Source organism: Coturnix japonica, unplaced genomic scaffold (genome assembly GCF_054131305.1).
Source record: "Coturnix japonica strain WE unplaced genomic scaffold, WE-NBRP24 Scf050, whole genome shotgun sequence".
NCBI lineage: Eukaryota > Metazoa > Chordata > Aves > Galliformes > Phasianidae > Coturnix > Coturnix japonica.
In genome coordinates, this window is record NW_028188953.1 from 1,429,154 (window position 1) to 1,454,262 (window position 25,109).

The 25,109-nt window shown below is 52.4% G+C and overlaps 1 protein-coding gene across 2 annotated transcripts in view; it reads right to left on the reverse strand.

Annotated features, from left to right (window-relative positions):
- KIFC1 (kinesin family member C1) overlaps window positions 1-25,109 on the reverse strand; it is a 60,261-nt gene that overhangs the window by 19,820 nt on the left and 15,332 nt on the right. For both annotated transcript variants that reach the window (XM_085532775.1, XM_085532776.1), the window contains 3 exons: window positions 20,405-20,521; window positions 12,158-12,331; window positions 4,086-4,253 (listed from right to left, as the gene is read on the reverse strand). In XM_085532775.1, the coding sequence (XP_085388901.1) occupies window positions 4,086-4,253; window positions 12,158-12,331; window positions 20,405-20,521 (459 nt within the window). The remainder of the gene's footprint in view (window positions 1-4,085; window positions 4,254-12,157; window positions 12,332-20,404; window positions 20,522-25,109) is intronic.

Below are 25,109 nucleotides of genomic sequence, written 5' to 3' on the forward strand. Positions count from 1 at the left end.
TCTAATGGGGTTCTATTGGGTTCTAATGGGTTCTAATAGGTTCCAATGGGGTTCTCATAGGTTCCAATGGGTTCTAATGGGGTTCTAATGGGGGTATATGGGATTCTAATGGGTTCTAATGGGGTTCTAAGAGGTTCTAATGGGGGTATATGGGGTTCTAATGTGTTCTAATGTGTTCCAATGGGTTCCAATGGGTTCTAATGGATTCTAATGGGTTCCAATGGGTTCCAATGGGTTCTAATGGGTTTAAATGGGTTCCAATGGGGTTCTAATGGGGGTATGTGGGGTTCTAATGGGTTCTAATGGGGGTATATGGGTTCTAATGGGCTTATAAGGGGCTCTAATGGGTTCTAATAGGTTCCAATGGGGTTCTAATGGGTTCCAATGGGTTCTAATGGGGTAATATGGGGTTCTAATGGGGTTTTAATGGGGTTCCAATGGGTTCTATTGGGTTCCAATGGGTTCTAATGGGTTCCAATGGGTTCTAAATGGTTCTAATGTGTTCCAATGGGGTTCTAATGGGGTTTTAATGGGGTTCCAATGGGTTCTATTGGGTTCCAATGGGTTCTAATGGGTTCCAATGGGTTCTAAATGGTTCTAATGTGTTCCAATGGGGTTCTAATGGGGTTTTAATGGGGTTCCAATGGGTTCTATTGGGTTCCAATGGGTTTTAATGGGTTCCAATGGTGTTCTAATGGGGGTATATGGGGTTCTAAGGGGTTCTAATGGGGGTATATGGGTTTCTAATGTGCTTATAAGGGGTTCTAATGGGTTCTAATAGGTTCCAATGGGTTCTAATGGGTTCTAATGGGGTTCTAATAAGTTCTAATGGGTTCCAATGGGTTCTAATGGGTTCCAATGGGTTCTAATGGGTTCTAATAGGTTCCAATGGGTTCTAATGGGGTGCTAATGGGTTTTAATGGGTTCCAATGGGGTTCTAATGGGGGTATATGGGGTTCTAAGGGGTTCTAATGGGGTTCTAAATGGGTTCTAATGGGGGTATATGTTTTCCTAATGGGCTTATAAGGGGTTCTAATGGGTTCTACTGGGTTCCAATGGGTTCTAATGGGTTCTAATGGGCTCCGATGGGTTCTAATGGGTTCTAATGGGTTCTAATGGGCTCCAATGGGTTCTAATGGGGTTATATGGTGTTTAATGGGGTTATATGGGGTTTAATGGGTATATTGGGTTTAATGGGGTTATATGGGGTTATATTGGGTTATATGGGTTTAATGGGGTTATATGGAGTTATATGGGGTTTTATGGGGTTAATGGTGTTTAATGGGGTTATATGGAGTTATATGGGGTTATATGGGGTTTAATGGGGTTATATGGGGTTTAATGGGGTTATAAGGGGTCTATGGGGTTTAATGGGTTATATTGGGTTTAATAGGGTTATATGGGGTTATATGGGGTTATATGGGGTTATATTGGGTTATATGGGGTTTAATGGGTGTAATGGGGTTTAATGGGGTTATATGGAGTTATATGGTATTTAATGGGGTTTAATGGGGTTATAAGGGTTATATGTGGTTTAATGGGGTTATATGGGGTTAATGGGGTTCTATGGGGTTCTATGGGGTTCTATGGGGTTTTATGGGGTTTTATGGGGTATGACCTGTTCCTCGTTGGCCAAGGGCACACACTGCAGGTTGGGGACGTGCAGCTGGTGGCTGTCGGGTTCTAATGGGGTTTCAATGGGTTCTAATAGGTTCCAATGGGGTTCTCATAGGTTCCAATGGGTTCTAATGGGGTTCTAATGGGGGTATATGGGATTCTAATGGGTTCTAGTGGGTTCTAATGGGGTTCTAATGGGGGTATATGGGGTTCTAATGGGGTTCTAATAGGTTCCAAGGGGTTCTAATGGGTTCTAATGGGGGTATATGGGGTTCTAATGGGTTCCAATGGGTTCTAATGGGTTGACCTGCTCCTCGTTGGCCACGGGCACACGCTGCAGGTTGGGGACGTGCAGCTGGTGGCTGTCGGGTTCTAATGGGTTCTAATGGGGTTATATGGAGTTCTAATGGGGTTATAGGGGTTTAATGGGGTTATATGGGGTTTAATGGGGTTATATGGAGTTATATGGGGTTTATTGGGGTTATATTGGGTTATATGTGGTTTAATGGGGTTATATGGGGTTAATGGGGTTATATTGGGTTTAATGGAATTATATGGGGTTTAATGGGGTTATATTGGGTTTAATGGAGTTATACGGGGTTTAATGGGGTTATAAGGGGTCTATGGGGTTTAATGGGGTTATATGGGGTTATATTGGGTTTAATGGGGTTCTATGGGGTTAATGATGTTATATGGGGTTTAATGGGGTTATAAGGGGTGTATGGGGTTTAATGGGGTTATATGGGGTTATATTGGGTTTAATGGGGTTCTATGGGGTTAATGAGGTTATATGGGGTTTAATGGGGTTATAAGGGGTGTATGGGGTTTAATGGGTTATATGGGGTTATATGGGGCTATAAGGGGTCTATGGGGTTTTATGGGGTTAATGGGGTTCTATAGGGTTTAATGGGGTTATATGGGGTTTAATGGGGTTAATGGGGTTTTATGGGGTTTAATGGGGTTATATGGGTTTAATGGGGTTAATGGGGTTATATGGGGTTATATGGGGTTATATTGGGTTATATGGGGTTTAATGGGTTTAATGGGGTTTAATGGGGTTATATGGAGTTATATGGTGTTTAATGGGGTTTAATGGGGTTATAAGGGTTATATGTGGTTTAATGGGGTTATATGAGGTTAATGGGGTTCTATGGGGTTCTATGGGGTTCTATGGGGTTCTATGGGGTATGACCTGTTCCTCGTTGGCCACGGGCACACACTGCAGGTTGGGGACGTGCAGCTGGTGGCTGTCGGGTTCTAATGGGTTCTAATGGGGTTCTATGGGGTTAATGGGGTTCTATGGGGTTTAATGGGGTTATATGGGGTTATATGGGGTTATATGGGGTTATATGGGGTTTTATGGGGTTTTATGGGGTATGACCTGTTCCTCGTTGGCCACGCTGACCCGCTGCAGGTTGGGGACGTGCAGCTGGTGGCTGTCGGGTTCTAATGGGTTCTAATGGGGTTCTAATGGGTTCCAATGGGTTCTAATGGGTTCCAATGGGTTCTAATGGGGTTCTAATGTGTTCCAATGGGGTTCTAATGGGGTTATAAGGGGTTCCAATGGGGTTCCAATGGGTTCTAATGGGTTCTAATAGGTTCCAATGGGGTTCTCATAGGTTCCAATGGGTTCTAATGGGGTTCTAATGGGGGTATATGGGATTCTAATGGGTTCTAGTGGGTTCTAATGGGGTTCTAAGGGGTTCTAATGGGGGTATATGGGATTCTAATGGGTTCTAATGGGGGGTATATGGGTTCCAATGGGTTCTAATGGGTTCCAATGAGTTCTAATGGGGTTCTAATGGGTTCCAATGGGTTCTAATGGGTTCCAATGGGTTCTAATGGGTTCTAATGGGGTTCTAATGGGTTCCAATTGGTTCTAATGGGGTTATAAGGTGTTCCAATGGGTTCTAATGGAGTTCTAATGGGGTTCCAATGGGTTCTAATAGGTTCCAATAGGGTTCTCATAGGTTCCAATGGGTTCTAATGGGGTTCTAATGGGTTCCAATGGGTTCTAATGGGGTTCTAATGAGGGGGGTTCTATTGGGTTCCAATGGGTTCTAATGGGTTCTAATGGGGTTCTAATAGGTTCCAATGGGTTCTAATGGGGTTCTAATAGGTTCCAATGGGTTCTAATGGGGTTCTAAGGTGTATATGGGATTCTAATGGGTTCTAATGGGGGTATATGGGGTTCTAATGGGTTCCAATGGATTCCAATGGGTTCTAATGGGGTTCTATTGGGTTCCAATGGGTTCTAATGGGGTTCTAATGGGTTCCAATGGGTTCTAATGGGTTCTAATGGGTTGACCTGTTCCTCGTTGGCCACGGGCACACACTGCAGGTTGGGGACGTGCAGCTGGTGGCTGTTGGGTTCTAATGGGTTCTAATGGGTTCCAATGGGTTCTAATGGGGTTCTATGGTGTTAATGGGGTTATATGGGGTATATAGGGTGGTCTATGGGGTATGACCTGTTCCTCGTTGGCCACGGGCACACGCTGCAGGTTGGGGACGTGCAGCTGGTGGCTGTCGGCGCTGACGCGTCGGATCAGCAGCTCCTGGTTGTTATTTGGGGGGGGGCTCAGCAGGTCCCGCAGCGACTCGTTGTAGATCTCAAGGAAACTGGCCTTGAATTCGTACTGCAATAAATGGGGGGAGGGTTATTATATGGGGGGGGGGTTTATTCAAGGGGGGGGGGGTCATAAGAGGGGGGTCATAAGGGGGGGGGTCTGAAGGGGGGGGTTATTTAAGTGGGGGTCATTATTTGGGGGGGGGCTTTATTTAAGGGGGGGGTCAAAAGGGGGGGTCATAAGGGGGGAGTCATAAGGGGGGGGTCAAAAGAGGGGGGTCATAAGGGGGGTCATAAAGGGGGGTTATAAGGGGGAGGTTATGGGGTGGGGGTTATTTGAGGGGGTCATAAGGGGGGTTATTTGGGGGGGGGGTGTCATTAAGGGGGGTTATAAGAGGGAGGTTATGGGGTGGGGGTTATTTGAGGGGGGGTCATGGGGGGGGTTATGGGGTGGGGGCGTCATAAGTGGGGGTAAAGGGGGGGTTATTTAAGGGGGGGGTCATTATTTGGGGGGGGCTTTATTTAAGGGGGGGGTCATAAGGTGGGAGGTTAAAAGGGGGTGGTTATTTGGGGGGGGTCAAAAGGGGGGGCTATTTAAGGGGGGGTCATTATTTGGGGGGGGCTTTATTTAAGGGGGGGGTCATAAGGGGGTGGTCATAAGGGGGGGGTCAAAAGGGGGGGGCTATTTGAGGGGGGGGCTGTTATAAGGGGGGGGTTATTAGGGGGGTTATGGGGTGGGGGGGTCATAAGGGGGGGTTATGGGGTGGATTATGGGGTTGGGGGGGTCATAAGGGGGGTCATAAGGGGGGTCATAAGGGGGGGTTATAAGAGGGGATTATGGGGTGGGGGTTATTTGAGGGGGGGTCATAAGGGGGGGTTATAAGGGGGGGGTTATGGGGGGGTTATAAGGGGGGGTTATGGGGCAGGGGGGTCATAAGGGGGGGTGTCATAAGGGGGGGGTTATGGGGTGGGGGGGGTCATAAGGGGGGGTAAAGGGGGGGGTTATTTAAGGGGGGGGTCATTATTTGGGGGGGGGACTTATTTAAGGGGGGGTCATAAGGGGGGGTCATAAGGGGGGGGGTTTAAGGGGGGGGTTATTTAAGTGGGGGTCATTATTTGGGGGGGGGCTTTATTTAAGGGGGGAGTTAAAAGGGGGGGGGTCATAAGGGGGGGGTTATTTGAGGGGGGGGTCTAAACGGGGGGGGTTATGGGGTGGGGGGGTCATAAGGGGGGGTCATAAAGGGGGGGCTTATGGGGTGGGGGTATAAGGGGGTAGTTATAGGGGTTATTTGAGGGGGGGTCATAAGGGGGAGGTTATGGGGTGGGGGGGTCATAAGGGAGGGTAAAGGGGGGGGTTATTTGAGGGGGGGGGTTATAAGGGGGGGGTCAAAAGGGGGGGGTTATTTGAGGGGAGGTCAAAAGGGGGGGTTATTAGGGGGGTTATGGGGCAGGGGGGTTATTTGGGGGGGGGTGTCATAAGGGGGGGTTATAAGAGGGAGGTTATGGGGTGGGGGTTATTTGAGGGGGGGTTATAGGGGGGAGTTATAAGGGGGGCTAATGGGGCAGGGGGTTATTTGAGGGGGGGTGTCATAAGGGTGTTATAAGGGGGGGTTATGGGGTGGGGGGGTCATAAGGGAGAGTAAAGGGGGAGTTATTTGAGGGGGGGTCAGAAGGGGGGGTTATAAGGGGGGGGTTATTTGAGGGGGGGCTGTTATAAGGGGGGGGTTATGGGGCAGGGGGGTTATAAGGGGGGTTGTCATAATGGGAGGGGTTATGGGATGGGGGGGGATCATAAGGGGTGGGTTATAAGGGGGGGTTATGGGGCAGGGGGGTTATTTGAGGGGGGGGCTGTTATAAGGGGGAGTTATTAGGGGGGTTATGGGGCAGGGGGGTTATAAGGGGGGGTGTCATAAGGGGGGGGGTTATGGGGTGGGGGGGTTATAAGGGGTGGGATATAAGGGGGGGGTTATACTACCCCTATATATATATAACAACCCCCCCCCCCCATAACCCCATAATAGTCCCCTATGGGGTTTTAATGGGGTTCTCTCCCCCCCATAACCCCCTAATGGTCCCCTATGGGGTTTTAATGGGGTTTTCTCCCCCCCATAACCCCATAATGGTCCCCTATGGGGTTTTAATGGGGTTTTCTGCCCCCCATAACACCATAATGGTCCCCTATGGGGTTTTCTCCCCCCCATGACCCCATAATGGTCCCCTATGGGGTTTTAATGGGCTTTTCTCCCCGCCATAACCCCCTAATTGTCCCCTATGGGGTTTTAATGGGGTTTTAATGGGGTTTTCTGCCCCCCATAACCCCATAATGGTCCCCTATGGGGTTTTAATGGGGTTTTAATGGGGTTTTCTGCCCCCCATAACCCCATAATGGTCCCCTATGGGGTTTTAATGGGGTTTTCTCCCCCCCATAACCCCATAACTGTCCCCTATGGGGTTTTAATGGGGTTTTCTCCCCCCCATAACCCCATAATTGTCCCCTATGGGGTTTTAATGGGGTTTTCTCCCCCCCATAACCCCATAATGGTCCCCTATGGGGTTTTCTCCCCCCCATAACCCCATAATGGTCCCCTATGGGGTTTTAATGGGGTTTTCTGCCCCCCGTAACCCCATAATGGTCCCCTATGGGGTTTTAATGGGGTTTTAATGGGGTTTTCTCCCCCCCATAACCCCATAATGGTCCCCTATGGGGTTTTAATGGGGTTTTCTCCCCCCCCATAACCCCTTATGGTCCCCTATGGGGTTTTAATGGGGTTTTTTTTCCCCCCCATAACCCCATAATGGTCCCCTATGGGGTTTTCTCCCCCCATAACCCCATAACTGTCCCCTATGGGGTTTTAATGGGGTTTTCTCCCCCCCATAACCCCATAATTGTCCCCTATGGGGTTTTAATGGGGTTTTCTCCCCCCCATAACCCCATAATGGTCCCCTATGGGGTTTTCTCCCCCCCATAACCCCATAATGGTCCCCTATGGGGTTTTAATGGGCTTTTCTCCCCCCCATAACCCCCTAATGGTCCCCTATGGGGTTTTAATGGGGTTTTCTGCCCCCCATAACCCCATAATGGTCCCCTATGGGGTTTTAATGGGGTTTTAATGGGGTTTTCTCCTCCCCATAACCCCCTAATGGTCCCCTATGGGGTTTTAATGGGGTTTTCTGCCCCCCATAACCCCCTAATTGTCCCCTATGGGGTTTTAATGGGATTTTAATGGGGTTTTCTCCCCCCTAAACCCCCTAATTGTCCCCTATGGGGTTTTAATGGGGTTTTAATGGGGTTTTAATGGGGTTTTCTGCCCCCCATAACCCCCTAATTGTCCCCAATGGGATTTTAATGGGGTTTTAATGGGGTTTTCTCTCCCCATAACCCCATAATGGTCCCCTATGGGGTTTTAATGGGGTTTTCTCCCCCCCATAACCCCATAATGGTCCCCTATGGGGTTTTAATGGGGTTTTCTCCCCCCCATAACCCCATAATGGGCCCCTATGGGGTTTTCTCCCCCCCATAACCCCATAATTGTCCCCTATGGGGTTTTAATGGGGTTTTTTTCCCCCCCATAACCCCATAATGGTCCCCTATGGGGTTTTAATGGGGTTTTCTCCCCCCCATAACCCCATAATGGTCCCCTATGGGGTTTTAATGGGGTTTTCTGCCCCCCATAACCCCCTAATGGTCCCCTATGGGGTTTTAATGGGGTTTTAATGGGGTTTTCTCCCCCCCCATAACCCCATAATGGTCCCCTATGGGGTTTTCTCCCCCCCATAACCCCATAATGGTCCCCTATGGGGTTTTAATGGGGTTTCTCCCCCCCATAACCCCCTAATTGTCCCCTATGGTGTTTTAATGGGGTTTTAATGGGGTTTTCTCCCCTCCATAACCCCCTAATTTTCCCCTATGGGGTTTTCTCCCCCCCATAACCCCATAATGGTCCCCTATGGGGTTTTAATGGGCTTTTCTCCCCCCCATAACCCCATAATAGTCCCCTATAGGGTTTTAATGGGGTTTTCTCCCCCCCATAACCCCCTAATTGTCCCCTATGGGGTTTTAATGGGGTTTTCTCCCCCCCATAACCCCATAATTGTCCCCTATGGGGTTTTAATGGGGTTTCCTGCCCCCCATAACCCCCTAATTGTCCCCTATGGGGTTTTAATGGGGTTTTAATGGGGTTTTCTGCCCCCCATAACCCCATAATTGTCCCCTATGGGGTTTTAATGGGGTTTTCTCCCCCCCATAACCCCCTAATGGTCCCCTATGGGGTTTTAATGGGGTTTTCTGCACCCCATAACCCCCTAATTGTCCCCTATGGGGTTTTAATGGGGTTTTAATGGGGTTTTAATGGGGTTTTTTGCCCCCCATAACCCCCTAATTGTCCCCTATGGGGTTTTAATGGGGTTTTAATGGGCTTTTCTCCCCCCCATAACCCCATAATTGTCCCCTATGGGGTTTTAATGGGGTTTTCTCCCCCCCATAACCCCATAATTGTCCCCTATGGGGTTTTCTCCCCCCCATAACCCCCCAATTGTCCCCTATGGGGTTTTAATGGGGTTTTCTCCCCCCCATAACCCCATAATTGTCCCCTATGGGGTTTTCTCCCCCCCATAACCCCCCAATTGTCCCCTATGGGGTTTTAATGGGGTTTTCTCCCCCCCATAACCCCATAATTGTCCCCTATAGGGTTTTCTCCCCCCCATAACCCCAGAATGGTCCCCTATGGGGTTTTAATGGGCTTTTCTCCCCCCCATAACCCCCTAATGGTCCCCTATGGGGTTTTAATGGGGTTTTAATGGGGTTTTCTCCCCCCCATAACCCCCTAATGGTCCCCTATGGGGTTTTCTCCCCCCCATAACCCCATAATGGTCCCCTATGGGGTTTTAATGGGGTTTTCTCCCCCCCATAACCCCCTAATTGTCCCCTATGGGGTTTTAATGGGGTTTTCTCCCCCCCATAACCCCATAATGGTCCCCTATGGGGTTTTAATGGGGTTTTCTCCCCCCCATAACCCCCTAATGGTCTCCTATGGGGTTTTAATGGGGTTTTCTCCCCCCCATAACCCCCTAATGGTCCCCTATGGAGTTTTAATGGGGTTTTCTCCCCCCATAACCCCATAATGGTCCCCTATGGGGTTTTAATGGGGTTTTCTCCCCCCCATAACCCCCTAATGGTCTCCTATGGGGTTTTAATGGGCTTTTCTCCCCCCCATAACCCCCTAATGGTCCCCTATGGGGTTTTCTCCCCCCCATAACCCCATAATGGTCCCCTATGGGGTTTTAATGGGGTTTTAATGGGGTTTTCTCCCCCCCATAACCCCATAATGGTCCCCTATGGGGTTTTAATGGGGTTTTAATGGGGTTTTCTCCCCCCCATAACCCCATAATGGTCCCCTATGGGGTTTTCTCCCCCCCATAACCCCATAATGGTCGCCTATGGGGTTTTAATGGGGTTTTCTCCCCCCCCCATAACCCCCTAATTGTTTCCTATGGGGTTTTAATGGGGTTTTAATGGGGTTTTCTGCCCCACATATCCCCTAGTGGTCCCTTATGGGGTTTTAATGGGGTTTTCTCCCCCCCATAACCCCATAATGGTCCCCTATGGGGTTTTCTCCCCCCCATAACCCCATAATTGTCCCCTATGGGGTTTTAATGGGGTATTCTCCTCCCCATAACCCCATAATGGTCCCCTATGGGGTTTTAATGGGGTTTTAATGGGGTTTTCTCCCCCCCATAACCCCATAATGGTCCCCTATGGGGTTTTAATGGGGTTTTCTCCCCCCGATAACCCCCTAATGGTCCCCTATGGGGTTTTAATGGGGTTCTCTCCCCCCCATAACCCCATAATTGTCCCCTATGGGGTTTTAATGGGGTTTTAATGGGGTTTTCTCCCCCCCATAACCCCCTAATTGTCCCCTATGGGGTTTTAATGGGATTTTCTCCCCCCCATAACCCCATAATGGTCCCCTATGGGGTTTTCTCCCCCCCATAACCCCATAATGGTCCCCTATGGGGTTTTCTCCCCCCCATAACCCCATAATTGTCCCCTATGGGGTTTTAATGGGGTTTTCTCCCCCCCATAACCCCCCAATGGTCCCCTATGGGGTTTTAATGGGGTTTTCTCCCCCCCATAACCCCCTAATGGTCCCCTATGGGGTTTTAATGGGGTTTTAATGGGGTTTTCTCCCCCATAACCCCCTAATGGTCCCCTATGGGGTTTTAATGGGGTTTTCTCCCCCCCCGTAACCCTCTAATTGTCCCCTATGGGGTTTTAATGGGGTTTTCTCCCCCCCATAACCCCATAATGGTCCCCTATGGGGTTTTAATGGGGTTTTCTCCCCCCCATAACCCCCTAATGGTCCCCTATGGGGTTTTAATGGGGTTTTCTCCCCCCCATAACCCCATAATTGTCCCCTATGGGGTTTTAATGGGGTTTTAATGGGGTTTTCTCCCCCCATAACCCCATAATGGTCCCCTATGGGGTTTTAATGGGGTTTCCTGCCCCCCATAACCCCATAATTGTCCCCTATGGGGTTTTCTCCCCCCCCATAACCCCATAAATTTCCCCTATGGGGTTTTAATGGGGTTTTCTCCCTCCCCATAACCCCATAATGGTCCCCTATGGGGTTTTAATGGGGTTTTCTGCCCCCCATAACCCCATAATGGTCCCCTATGGGGTTTTAATGGGGTTTTCTCCCCCCATAACCCCATAATGGTCCCCTATGGGGTTTTAATGGGTTTTCTGCCCCCCATAACCCCATAATGGTCCCCTATGGGGTTTTCTCCCCCCCATAACCCCATAATGGTCCCCTATGGGGTTTTCTCCTCCCCATAACCCCATAATGGTCCCTATGGGGTTTTAATGGGATTTTCTCCCCCCCATAACCCCATAATGGTCCCCTATGGGGTTTTAATGGGGTTTTCTCCCCTCCATAACCCCATAATGGTCCCCTATGGGGTTTTCTCCCCCCCATAACCCCATAATGGTCCCCTATGGGGTTTTAATGGGGTTTTCTCCCCCCCATAACCCCCTAATGGTCCCCTATGGGGTTTTAATGGGGTTTTCTCCCCCCCATAACCCCATAATGGTCCCCTATGGGTTTTCTCCCCCCCATAACCCATAATGGTCCCCTATGGGGTTTTAATGGGGTTTTCTCCCCCCATAACCCCCTAATTGTTCCCTATGGGCTTTAATGGGGTTTTAATGGGGTTTTCTCCCCCCCCATAACCCCATAATGGTCCCCTATGGGGTTTTCTCCCCCCATAACCCCATAATGGTCCCCTATGGGGTTTTCTCCCCCCCATAACCCCATAATGGTCCCCTATGGGGTTTTAATGGGGTTTTCTCCCCCCCATAACCCCCTAATTGTCCCCTATGGGGTTTTAATGGGGTTTTAATGGGTTTTCTCCCCCCCATAACCCCATAATGGTCCCCTATGGGGGTTTTCTCCCCCCATAACCCCATAATGGTCCCCTATGGGGTTTTAATGGGGTTTTCTCCCCCCCATAACCCCATAATGGTCCCCTATGGGGTTTTAATGGGGTTTTCTCCCCCCCATAACCCCATAATGGTCCCCTATGGGGTTTTAATGGGGTTTTAATGGGGTTTTCTGCCCCCCATAGCCCCATAATCGTCCCCTATGGGGTTTTAATGGGATTTTCTCCCCCCCATAACCCCCTAATGGTCCCCTATGGGGTTTAATGGGGTTTTCTCCCCCCATAACCCCATAATGGTCCCCTATGGGGTTTTCTCCCCCCCATAACCCCCATAATTGTCCCCTATGGGGTTTTAATGGGGTTTTTTCCCCCCCATAACCCCCTAATTGTCCCCTATGAGGTTTTCTCCCCCCATAACCCCATAATTGTCCCCTATGGGGTTTTAATGGGGTTTTAATGGGGTTTTCTCCCCCCCATAACCCCATAATGGTCCCCTATGGGGTTTTAATGGGGTTTTAATGGGGTTTTGTCTCTCACCTGCCACCCCCTGCCCCCCATGTCCTTGGCCCCATTGAAGACATGGCTGACGGCCCTTGGGATCATCCCCCTCCTCTGGGGGTCCCGGGGGTCCGGCCCCTCCATGGTGAACGTCTTCCCGCTGCCCGTCTGACCGTACGCAAAGATACACACGTGGTACCCGTCCAACGCGGACTGTGGGGGGAGATGGGGGGGTTAATGGGGGATATGGGGGGGATATGGGGGGATATGGGGGGATATGGGGTATTTAGGGGGGGATATGGGGGGATATGGGGGGGTTTATGGGGGTTAAGGGGGGGATATGGGGTATTTATGGGGGTTAATGGGGGGATATGGGGGGTTTATGGGGGTTAAATGGGGGTAAGGGGGCAGAAAGGGGGGATATGGGGGTTAATGGGGGGATATGGGGGGATATGGGGTATTTAGGGGGGTATAATGGGGGGTAAAGGGGTAGAATGAGGGTAAGGGGGGATTTAGGGGGGTATAATGGGGGTTGGGGGTGAATGGGGGATATGGGGTGGGTTGGGGGGTAGAATGGGGGGATATGGGGTTGCTTAGGGGGTTAATGGGGGGTTATGGGGGGGATATGGGGTATTTAGGGGGGTATAATGGGGGGTTGGGGGGTATAATGGGGGGATATGGGGTTGCTTAGGGGGTATAATGGGGGGTAAGGGGGCAGAATGGGAGGGAATGGGGTTGGTTGGGGGGATATGGGGTTGGTTGGGGGGTAGAATGGGGGGATATGGGGGGTATAATGGGGGGTTAAGGGGGGGTTAAGGGGGGATATGGGGTATTTAGGGGGGGAGAATGGGGGGTTTGGGGGCAGAAAGGGGGGATTTATGGGGTATTTATGGGGGGTTAATGGGGGGTTGGGGGGTTATGGGGTATTTAGGGGGGTATAATGGGGGGATATGGGGGGAATGGGGGGATATGGGGTGGGTTGGGGGGTATAATGGGGGGATATGGGTTGCTTAGGGGGTATAATGTGGAGGTAAGGGGGGATTTGGGGTGGGAATGGGGGGTAAGGGGGCAGAATGGGGTGATATGGGGTATTTAGGGGGGGAAAATGTGGGGTTGGGGGGCAGAAAGGGGGGATATGGGGGTATAATGGGGGGTTGGGGGCAGAAAGGGGGGATTTGGGGGGAATGGGGGGATTTGGGGGGAAAAATGGGGGGATATGGGGTATTTAGGGGGGTTAATGGGGGGATATGGGGGATTTTATGGGGGTTAAATGGGGGGTAAGGGGGCAGAAAGGGGGGATATGGGGGTATTATGGGGGGAAATGGGGGGGAAATGGGGGTTAATGGGGGGATATGGGGTGTTTAAGGGGGGAAAATGGGGGGTTGGGGGGTGAATGGGGGGATTTATGGGTATTTAGGGGGGTAGAATGGGGGTTTGGGGGGTATAATGGGGGGATATGGGGGGATTTAGGGGGGGAGAATGGGGGGAAGGGGGCAGAATGGGGGGATATTGGGGGTATAATGGGGGGATATGGGGGGATATGGGGGGTTGGGGGGTATAATGGGGAATATGGGGTATTATGGGGGTTAAGGGGGGATATGGGGTATTTAGGGGGATATAATGGGGGGTAAGGGGGCAGAAAGGGGGGATATGGGGGTTAATGGGGGTTAAGGGGGGGTTTATGGGGGTAACTGGGGGGTTGGGGGGCAGAAAGGGGGAATGGGGGGTATAATGGGGGGAAATGGGGTTGGTTGGGGGTATAATGGGGGGATATGGGGTATTTAGGGGTATAATGGGGGGTGGGGGGCAGAAAGGGGGATATGGGGGTATAATGGGGGGTTGGGGGTATAATGGGGTATTTAGGGGGGATATGGGGGTTAATGGGGGGTGAATGGGGGGATATGGGGTGGGTTGGGGGGTATAATGGGGGGATATGGGGTATTTAGGGGGGTTAATGGGGGGATATGGGGGGGTTTAGGGGGTTAAATGGGGGGTTGGGGGGCAGAAAGGGGGGATATGCGGGGTTACTGGGGGGATATGGGGGGATATGGGTATTTAGGGGGGGAGAATGGGGGTTGGGGGGCAGAATGGGGGGATATGGGGGGTATAATGGGAGTTGAGGGCATAAATGGGGGGATATGGGTTGCTTAGGGGGTGTAATGAGGGGGTTAAGGGGGATATGGGGGGTATAATGGGGGGTTGGGGGGTTAATGGGGGTTAATGGGGGATATGGGGGGTATGGGGGGTTAATGGGGGGATATGGGGGGTTTATGGGGGTTAAATGGAGGGTAAAAGGGGGGGGGGTTTATGGGGGTTAAATGGAGGGTAAAAGGGCAGAAAGGGGGGATATGGGGGGTATAATGGGGGGTTGGGGGCAGAAAGGGGGGATATGGGGTATTTGGGGGTGAATGGGGGGATATGGGGGGTATAATGGGGGGATATGGGGGGTATAATGGGGGGATATGGGGGGATAAGGGTTTGCAAGAGGTGGGGGGTATAATGGGGGGTTAATGGGGGGTTAAGGGGGGATATGGGGTACTTAGGGGTTGTAATGAGGGGTAAGGGGGGGAATGGGGGGATATGGGGTGAGTTGGGGGGCAGAATGGGGGATATGGGGTATTTAGGGGTATAATGGGGGGAAATGGAGGGAATGGGGGGATATGGGGTGGGTTGGGGGGTTAATGGGGGGTTATGGGGGGGATATGGGGTATTTAGGGGGGGAGAATGGGGGGTTGGGGGGCAGAATGGGGGGATATGGGGGTTAATGGGGGGTTAAGGGGGGGTTTATGGGGGTTAAATGGGGGGTTGGGGGGCAGAAAGGGGGGATATGGGGGTTAATGGGGGGTGTTGGGGGGGTTTATGGGGGTGATATGGGGTATTTAGGGGGGGAGAATGGGGGGTTGTGGGGCAGAAAGGGGGGATATGGGGGGATATGGGGGGATATGGGGTGGGTTGGGGAGTATAATGGGGGGATATGGGGTTGCTTAGGGGGTATAATGGGGAGGTAAGGGGGTATTTAGGGGGGTATAATGGGGGGTTGGGGGGATTTGGGGGGTATAATGGGGGGATATGGGTGGTATAATGGGGGGTTGGGGGGCAGAAAGGGGGATTTGGGGTTGGTAGGGGGGTTAAATGGGGGATAAGGGGGGATTTTGGGGGGTATAATGGGGGGTAAGGGGGGATTTGAGGGGTTAAATGGGGGGTAAGGGGGCAGAAAGGGGGGGAATGGGGTGGGTTGGAGGGCAGAATGGGGGGATATGGGGTATTTAGGAAGTTATAGTGAGGGGTAAGGGGGGATTTGGGGGGTATAATGGGGGGAAATGGGGGGGAATGGGGGGATATGGGGTATTTAGGGGGAAGAATGGGGGGCTGGGGGGTAGAAAGGGGGGATATGGGGTTGCTTAGGGGGTATAATGGGGGGTTGGGGGGCAGAAATGGGGATATGGGGTATTTAGGGGGGTAGAATGGGGGTTTGGGGGGTATAATGGGGGGATATGGGGTATTTAGGGGGGTATAATGGGGGGTAAGGGGGCAGGATGGGGGGGTTTGGGGTTGGTTGGGGGGCAGAAAGGGGGGATATGGGGTATTTAGGGGGGTATAATGGGGGGTAAGGGGGGATAATGGGGGATTGGGGGTGAATTGGGGGATTTATGGGGGTATAATGGGGGGTTGGGGGAAAATGGGGTTGGTTGGGGAGCAGAAAGAGGGGATTTGGGGTTGGTTGGGGGGGAAACGGGGTATTTAAGGGGGTATAATTAGGGGTTGGGGGGCAGAAAGGGGGAGGTTGGGGTCTCTAAGGGGTCCCTATGGGTCTCAATGGATCTCAATGGAACCCTATGGGCTCTCTATGGGGCAGCTATGGGGCAGCTATGGAGTCTCTAAGGGGTCCCTATGGGTCTCAATGGAACTCAATGGATCTCAATGGAACCCTATGGGGTCTCTATGGGGCAGCTCTCTAAGGGGTCCCTATGGGGTCTCAATGGATCCCAATGGAACTCAGTGGAACTCAATGGGTCCCTATGGGGTCTCTATGGGGCAGCTATGGGGTCTCTAAGGGGTCCCTATGGGTCTCAATGGAACTCAATGGAACCCTATATTGTCTCTATGGGGCAGCTATGGGGCAGATAGGGGGCAGCTATGGGGTCTCTATGGGGTCCCTATGGGTCTCAGTGGATCTCAATGGAACTCAGTGGGTCCCAATGGATCCCAATGGATCCCAATGGAACTCAATGGATCTCAGTGGGTTCCTATGGGCTCTCTATGGGGCAGCTATAGGGCAGCTATGGGGGATATGGGGCAGCTATGGGGTCTCTAAGGGGTCCCTATGGGGTCTCTAAGGGGTCCCTATGGGTGTCAATGGATCCCAATGGAACTCAGTGGAACTCAATGGGTCCCAATAGGGTTCCTGTGGGGTCTCTATGGGGCAGCTATAGGGCAGCTATGGGGCAGCTATGGGGCAGCTATGGGGTCTCTAAGAGGTCCCTATGGGGTCTCTAAGGGGTCCCTATGGGGCAGCTATGGGGTCTCAATGGATCTCAATGGAACTCTATGGATCTCAATGGAACCCTATGGGCTCTCTATGGGGCAGCTATAGGGCAGCTATGGGGCAGCTATGGGGTCTCTAAGGGGTCCCTATGGGGTCTCTAAGGGGTCCCTATGGGTCTCAATGGATCCCAATGGAACTCAGTGGAACTCAATGTGTCCCTATAGGGTCCCTGTGGGGTCTCTATGGGGCAGCTATAGGGCAGCTATGGGGCAGCTATGGGGTCTCTAAGGGGTCTCTAAGGAGTCCCTATGGGGCAGCTATGGGGTCTCAATGGATCTCAATGGAACTCAATGGATCTCAATGGGTCCCTATAGGGTCCCTATGGGCTCTCTATGGGGCAGCTATGGGGCAGCTATGGGGTCTCTAAGGGGTCTCTAAGGGGTCCCTATGGGGCAGCTATGGGGTCCCAAGGGATCTCAATGGAACTCAATGGATCCCAATGGAACTCAATGGATCTCAATGGAACCCTATGGGCTCCCTATGGGTTCTCTATGGGGCAGCTATAGGACAGCTATGGGGTCTCTATAGGGCAGCTATGGGGGATATGGGGCAGCTATGGGGCAGCTATGGGGTCTCTAAGGGGTCCCTATGGGTCTCAATGGATCCCAATGGAACTCAGTGGAACTCAATGGAACCCTATGGGCTCCCTATGGGGTCTCTGTGGGGCAGCTATGGGGCAGCTATGGGGCAGCTACGGGGTCTCTAAGGGATCCCTATGGGGCAGCTATGGGGTCTCAATGGATCTCAATGGAACTCAGTGGGTCCTAATGGAACTCAATGGGTCCCTATAGGGTCACTATGGGCTCTCTATGGGGCAGCTATAGGGCAGCTATGGGGGATATGGGGCAGCTATGGGGTCTCTAAGGGGTCCCTATGGGGCAGCTATGGGGTCTCAATGGATCTCAATGGAACTCAGTGGGTCCCAATGGAACTCAATGGGTCCCTATAGGGTCGCTATGGGCTCTCTATGGGGCAGCTATAGGGCAGCTATGGGGGATATGGGGCAGCTATGGGGTCGCTAAGGGGTCTCTAAGGGGTCCCTATGGGGCAGCTATGGGGTCTCAATGGATCTCAATGGAACTCAATGGATCTCAATGGAACCCTATGGGGTCTCTATGGGGCAGCTATGGGGTCTCTGTGGGTCCCTATGGGGTCTCTATGGGGCAGCTATGGGGTCTTGATGGATCTCAATGGATCTCAATGGAACTCAGTGGGTCCCAATGGAACTCAATGGATCTCAATGGAACCCTAAAGGCACTCTATGAGTCTCTATGGGGCAGCTATAGGGCAGCTATGGGGCAGCTATGGGGCAGCTGTGGGGCAGCTATGGGGTCTCTAAGGGGTCCCTATGGGTCTCAATGGATCCCAATGGAACTCAATGGATCTCAATGGAACCCTATGGGCTCCCTATGGGGTCTCTATGGGGCAGCTATGGGGCAGCTATGGGGCAGCTATGGGGCAGCTATGGGGTCTCTAAGGGGTCTCTAAGGGGTCCCTATGGGGCAGCTATGGGGTCCCAATGGATGTCAATGGAACTCAATGGGTCCCAATGGAACTCAATGGGTCCCAATGGAACTCAATGGGTCCCTATAGGGTCCCTATGGGCTCTATGGGGCAGCTATAGGGCAGCTATGGGGCAGCTATGGGGTCTCTAAGGGGTCTCTAAGGAGTCCCTATGGGGCAGCTATGGGGTCTCAATGGATCTCAATGGAACTCAATGGATCCCAATGGAACTCAATGGATCTCAATGGAACCCTATGGGCTCCCTATGGGCTCTCTATGGGGCAGCTATAGGGCAGCTATAGGGCAGCTATGGGGCAGCTATGGGGTCTCTAAGGGGTCTCTAAGGGGTCCCTATGGGGCAGCTATGGGGTCTCGATGGATCTCAATGGAACTCAATGGATCCCAATGGAACTCAATGGATCTCAATGGAACCCTATGGGCTCCCTATGGGCTCTCTATGGGGCAGCTATAGGGCAGCTATGGGGGATATGGGGCAGCTATGGGGTCTGTAAGGGGTCTCTAAGGGGTCCCTATGGGGCAGCTATGGGGTCCCAAGGGATCTCAATGGAACTCAATGGATCTCAATGGGTCCCTATAGGGTCCCTATGGGCTCTCTATGGGGCAGCTATGGGGCAGCTATGGGGTCTCTAAGGGGTCTCTAAGGGGTCCCTATGGGGCAGCTATGGGGTCTCAATGGATCTCAATGGAACTCAATGGATCTCAATGGAACCCTATGGGGTCTCTATGGGGCAGCTATGGGGCGGCTATGGGGTCTCTAAGGGGTCTCTAAGGGGTCCCTATGGGGCAGCTATGGGGTCTCTAAGGGGTCCCTATGGGTCTCACTCAATGGATCTCAATGGAACTCAGTGGGTCTCAATGGAACTCAATGGGTCCCTATAGGGTCCCTATGGGGTCTCTATGGGGCAGCTATAGGGCAGGTATGGGTCAGCTATGGGGTAGCTATGGGGTCTCTAAGAGGTCCCTATGGGGTCTCTAAGGGGTCCCTATGGGGCAGCTATGGGGTCTCGATGGATCTCAATGGATCTCAATGGATCTCAATGGAACCCTATGGGCTCTCTATGGGGCAGCTATGGGGCAGCTATGGGGTCTGTATGGGGTCTCTAAGGGGTCCCTATGGGGCAGCTATGGGGTCTCGATGGATCTCAATGGATCTCAATGGAACTCAGTGGGTCCCAATGGAACTCAATGGATCTCAATGGAACCCTAAGGGCACTCTATGAGTCTCTATGGGGCAGCTATAGGGCAGCTATGGGGCAGCTATGGGGCAGCTATGGGGCAGCTGTGGGGCAGCTATGGGGTCTCTAAGGGGTCCTTATGGGTCTCAATGGATCCCAATGGAACTCAGTGGAACTCAATGGAACCCTATGGGCTCCCTATGGGGTCTCTATGGGGCAGCTATAGGGCAGCTATGGGGCAGCTATGGGGTCTGTAAGGGGTCTCTAAGGGGTCCCTATGGGGCAGCTATGGGGTCTCAATGGATCTCAATGGAACTCAATGGATCCCAATGGAACCCTATGGGGTCTCTATGGGGCAGCTATAGGGCAGCTATGGGCTCTCTAAGGGGTCTCTAAGGGGTCCCTATGGGGCAGCTATGGGGTCTCGATGGATCTCAATGGAACTCAATGGATCCCAATGGAACTCAATGGATCTCAATGGAACCCTATGGGCTCTCTATGGGGTCTCTATGGGGCAGCTATGGGGCAGATAGGGGGTCTCTAAGGGGTCCCTATGGGTCTCAATGGATCTCAGTGGAACTCAGTGGGCCCCAATGGAACTCAATGGTTCCCAATGGAACTCAGTGGAACTCAATGGGTCCCTATGGGCTCTCTATGGGGTCTCTATGGGGCAGCTATAGGGCAGCTATGGGGCAGCTATGGGGTCTCTAAGGGGTCTCTAAGGGGTCCCTATGGGGCAGCTATGGGGTCTCAATGGATCTCAATGGATCTCAATGGAACTCAGTGGGTCCCAATGGAACTCAATGGATCTCAATGGAACCCTAAGGGCACTCTATGAGTCTCTATGGGGCAGCTATAGGGCAGCTATGGGGCAGCTATGGGGCAGCTGTGGGGCAGCTATTGGGTCTCTAAGGGGTCCCTATGGGTCTCAATGGATCCCAATGGAACTCAATGGATCTCAATGGAACCCTATGGGCTCCCTATGGGGTCTCTATGGGGCAGCTATGGGGCAGCTATGGGGCAGCTGTGGGGCAGCATTACCTGCACTAACAGTGAGATCTCTTGGAACACTTCCTCCTGGCTGGCGCTGGGGGGGAAGACGCGGTCGAAGCTGAAGTCGTATCTCACGTCGTCCTTACGCTCACGGCCAATGTGGGACTGGGGGGGGAAATATGGGGTTGGGGGGGCGTTATAGGGGGAGATATGGGGAGATATGGGGGGATATGGGGGGATATGGGGGGATATGGGGGGTTGGGGGGCAGGAAAGGGAGGTTTGGGGTGGGGAAATGTGAGGTATGGGGGCAGAAAGGGGGGATATGGGGCAGATATGGGGTATTTGGAGGCAGCTATGGGGTATTTGGGGGGTATCTGGGGCAGCTATGGGGCAGATATGGGGCAGCTAGGGGGTATTTAGGGCAACTATGGGGCAGCTATGGGGTATTTGGGGCAGATATGGGGCATTAAGGGGGTAAATGTGGGGCTAGGGGACAGATAGGGGGGATATGGGGCAGATAGGGGGGAGATATGGGGCAGATAGGGGTTATTTGGGGGATATATGGGGCAGCTATAGGGTATTTGGGGCAACTATGGGGCAGCTATGGGGTATCTGGGGCAGATATAGGGTATTTGGGGCAGATGTAGGGTATAAATGGGGTAAATGTGGGGCTAGAGGACAGATAGGGGGATATGGGGCAGATAGGGGGTATTTGGGGCAGATATGGAGCACCTATGGGGTAGATATGGGGCAGCTATGGGGTATTTGGGGCAGATGTGGGGTATTAAGGGGGTAAATGTGGGGCTAGGGGACAGATAGGGGGATATGAGGCAGATAGGGGGGAGATATGGGGCAGATAGGGGATATTTGGGGCAGATAGGCGGTATTTGGGGCAGATATGGGGCAGATAGGGGATATTTGGGGCAGATAGGGGGTATTTGGGTCAGATAAGGGGCTATTGGGGGCAGATAGGGGGCATATGGGGCAGCTATGGGGTATTTGGGGGGTATGTGGGGCAGATAGGGGGTTATTTGGGGGGTATATGAGGGGTTGGGGGGCAGAAAGGGGGGATATGGGGTATTTGGGGGGTATTTGGGGCAACTATGGGGCAGATATGGGGCAGCTAGGGGGTATTTAGGGCAACTATGGAGCAGCTATGGTGTATTTGGGGCAGATATGGGGTAATAAGGGGCTGGGGGACCGATAGGGGGGATATGGGGCAGATAGGGGGGAGATATGGGGCAGATGGGGTTATTTGGGGGGTATATGGGGCAGATAGGGGGTACTTGGGGCAACTATGGGGCAGCTATGGGGTATTTGGGGCAGATGTGGGGTATTAAGGGGGTAAATGTGGGGCTAGGGGACAGATGGGGGGATATGGGGCAGATAGGGGATATTTGGGGTAGATAGGGGGTATTTGGGGCAGATATGGGGCAGATATAGGGCATTTGGGGCAGAAAGGGGGGTATTTGGGGCAGATAAGGGGCTATTGGGGGCAGATAGGGGGGATATGGAGCAGATATGGGGTATTTGGGGGCAGCTACGGGGTATTTGGGGGTAAAAAGTGGGGTATGGGGGCAGAAGGGGGGGATATGGGGCAGCTATGGGGCATTTGGGGGCAGCTATGGGGTATTGGGGGGGTATTTGGGGCAGATAAAGGGTTATTGGGGGCAGATAGGTGGGTATTGGGGCAGCTATGGGGTCTCTAAGGGGTCCCTATGGGTCTCACTCAATGGATCTCAATGGACCTCAATGGAACCCTATGGGGTCTCTATGGGGCAGCTATGGGGCGGCTATGGGGCAGCTATGGGGCAGCTATGGGGTCCCTATGGGGTCTTTATGGGGAAGCTATGGGGCCTCTATGGGTCTCAATGGAACTCAATGGATCTCAATGGAACCCTATGGGGTCCCTATGGGGCAGCTATGGGGCAGCTATGGGGTCTCCGTGGGTCCCTATCGGGTCTTTATGGGGCAGCTATGGGGTCTCTATGGGTCTCAATGGATCCCAATGGATCTCAGTGGGTGCCAATGGAACTCAATGGGTTCCAATGGAACTCAATGGATCTCAATGGAACTCAATGGATCTCAATGGATCTCAATGGAACTCTATGGGCTCTCTATGGGGCAGCTATGGGGTCTCTGTGGGTCCCTATGGGGTCCTTATGGGGCAGCTATGGGGTCTCTATGGATCTCAATGGAACCCTATGGGGTCTCCATGGGATCCCTATGGGTCTCAATGGATCTCAATGGGTCTCAATGGAACCCTATGGGGTCTCTATGGGGCAGCAGCTATGGGGTCTCTATGGGTCTCAATGGATCTCAATGGAACTCAGTGGGTCCCAATGGAACTCAATGGGTTCCAATGGAACTCAATGGAACTCAATGGATCTCAATGGAACCTAATGGGCTCTCTATGGGGTCCCTATGGGGTCTCTATGGGGTCTATGGGGTCTCTATGGGGTCTCAATGGATCCCAATGGAACTCAGGGGAACTCAATGGGTCCCTATGGGGCAGCTATGGGGTCTCAATGGAACTTTATGGGGTCTCTATGGGGCAGCTATGGGGTCTCTATGGGGCAGCTATGGGGTCTCTATGGGGTCTCTATGGGCAGCTATGGGGTCTCTATGGGTCTCAATGGATCTCAATGGAACTCAGTGGGTCCCAATGGAACTCAATGGATCTCAATGGAACTCAATGGATCTCAATGGAACCCTAAGGGCTCTCTATGGGGTCCCTATGAGGTCCCTATGGGGTCCCTATTTGCAGCTATGGGGCAGCTATGAGGTCTCTATGGGTCTCAATGGATCTCAATGGAACTCAGTGGGTCCCAATGAAACTCAATGGGTTCCAATGGAACTCAATGGAACTCAATGGATCTCAATGGATCTCAATGGAACCCTATGGGATCTCTATGGGGTCCCTATGGGGTCTCTATGGGGCAGCTATGGGGTCTCTATGGGGTCTCTATGGGTCTCAGTGGATCTCAATGGAACTCAGTGGGTCCCAATGGAACTCAATGGATCTCAATGGAACTCAATGGAACCCTATGGGGTCTCTATGGGGCAGCTATGGGGTCACTATGGGGTCCCTATGGGGTCTCTATGGGGCAGCTATGGGGTCTCTATGGGGTCTCTATGGGTCTCAATGGATCTCAATGGATCTCAGTGGGTCCCAATGGAACTCAATGGATCTCAATGGAACCCTAAGGGCTCTCTATGGGGTCCCTATGGGGTCCCTATGGGGCAGCTATGGGGTCTCTATGGGGTCTCTATGGGTCTCAATGGATCTCAATGGAACTCAGTGGGTCCCAATGGAACTCAGTGGGTTCCAATGGAACTCAATGAATCTCAATGGAACCCTAAGGGCTCTCTATGGGGTCCCTATGGGGTCCCTATGGAGTCTCTATGGGGCAGCTATGGGGTCTCTATGGGGTCTCTATGGGTCTCAATGGGTCCCAATGGAACTCAATGGGTCCCAATGGAACTCAATGGATCTCAATGGAACTCAATGGAACTCAATGGAATTCAATGAATCTCAATGGAACCCTAAGGGCTCTCTATGGGGTCCCTATGGGGTCCCTATGGGGTCCCTATGGGGTCCCTATGGGGCAGCTATGGGGCAGCTATGGGGCAGCTATGGGGTCTCTATGGGGCAGCTATGGGGTCTATGGGGCCTCTATGGGGTCTCTAAGGGGTCCCTATGGGTCTCAGTGGATCTCAATGGAACTCAATGAATCTCAATGGAACCCTAAGGGCTCTCTATGGGGTCCCTATGGGGTCCCTATGGGGCAGCTATGGGGTCTCTATGGGGTCTCTATGGGTCTCAATGGATCTCAATGGAACTCAGTGGGTCCCAATGGAACTCAGTGGGTTCCAATGGAACTCAATGAATCTCAATGGAACCCTAAGGGCTCTCTATGGGGTCCCTATGGGGTCCCTATGGAGTCTCTATGGGGCAGCTATGGGGTCTCTATGGGGTCCCTATGGGTCTCAGTGGATCTCAATGGAACTCAATGAATCTCAATGGAACCCTAAGGGCTCTCTATGGGGTCCCTATGGGGTCCCTATGGGGTCCCTATGGGGTCCCTATGGGGCAGCTATGGGGTCTCTATGGGGCAGCTATGGGGTCTATGGGGCCTCTATGGGGTCTCTAAGGGGTCCCTATGGGTCTCAGTGGATCTCAATGGAACTCAATGGATCTCAATGGAACCCTATGGGCTCTCTATGGGGTCCCTATGGGGTCTCTATGGGGCAGCTATGGGGTCTCTATGGGGTCTCTATGGGTCTCAATGGATCTCAATGGAACTCAGTGGGTCCCAATGGAACTCAATGGAACTCAATGGAACTCAATGAATCTCAATGGAACCCTAAGGGCTCTCTATGGGGTCCCTATGGGGTCCCTATGGGGCAGCTATGGGGCAGCTATGGGGTCTCTATGGGGCAGCTATGGGGTCTATGGGGCCTCTATGGGGTCTCTAAGGGGTCCCTATGGGTCTCAGTGGATCTCAATGGAACTCAATGGATCTCAATGGAACCCTAAGGGCTCTCTATGGGCTCTCTATGGGGTCCCTATGGGGTCCCTATGGGGCAGCTATGGGGCAGCTATGGGGTCTCTATGGGTCTCAATGGATCTCAATGGATCTCAGTGGGTCCCAATGGAACTCAATGGGTCCCAATGGAACTCAATGGAACTCAATGGATCTCAATGGAGCCATATGGGCTCTCTATGGGCTCTCTATGGGGTCTCTATGG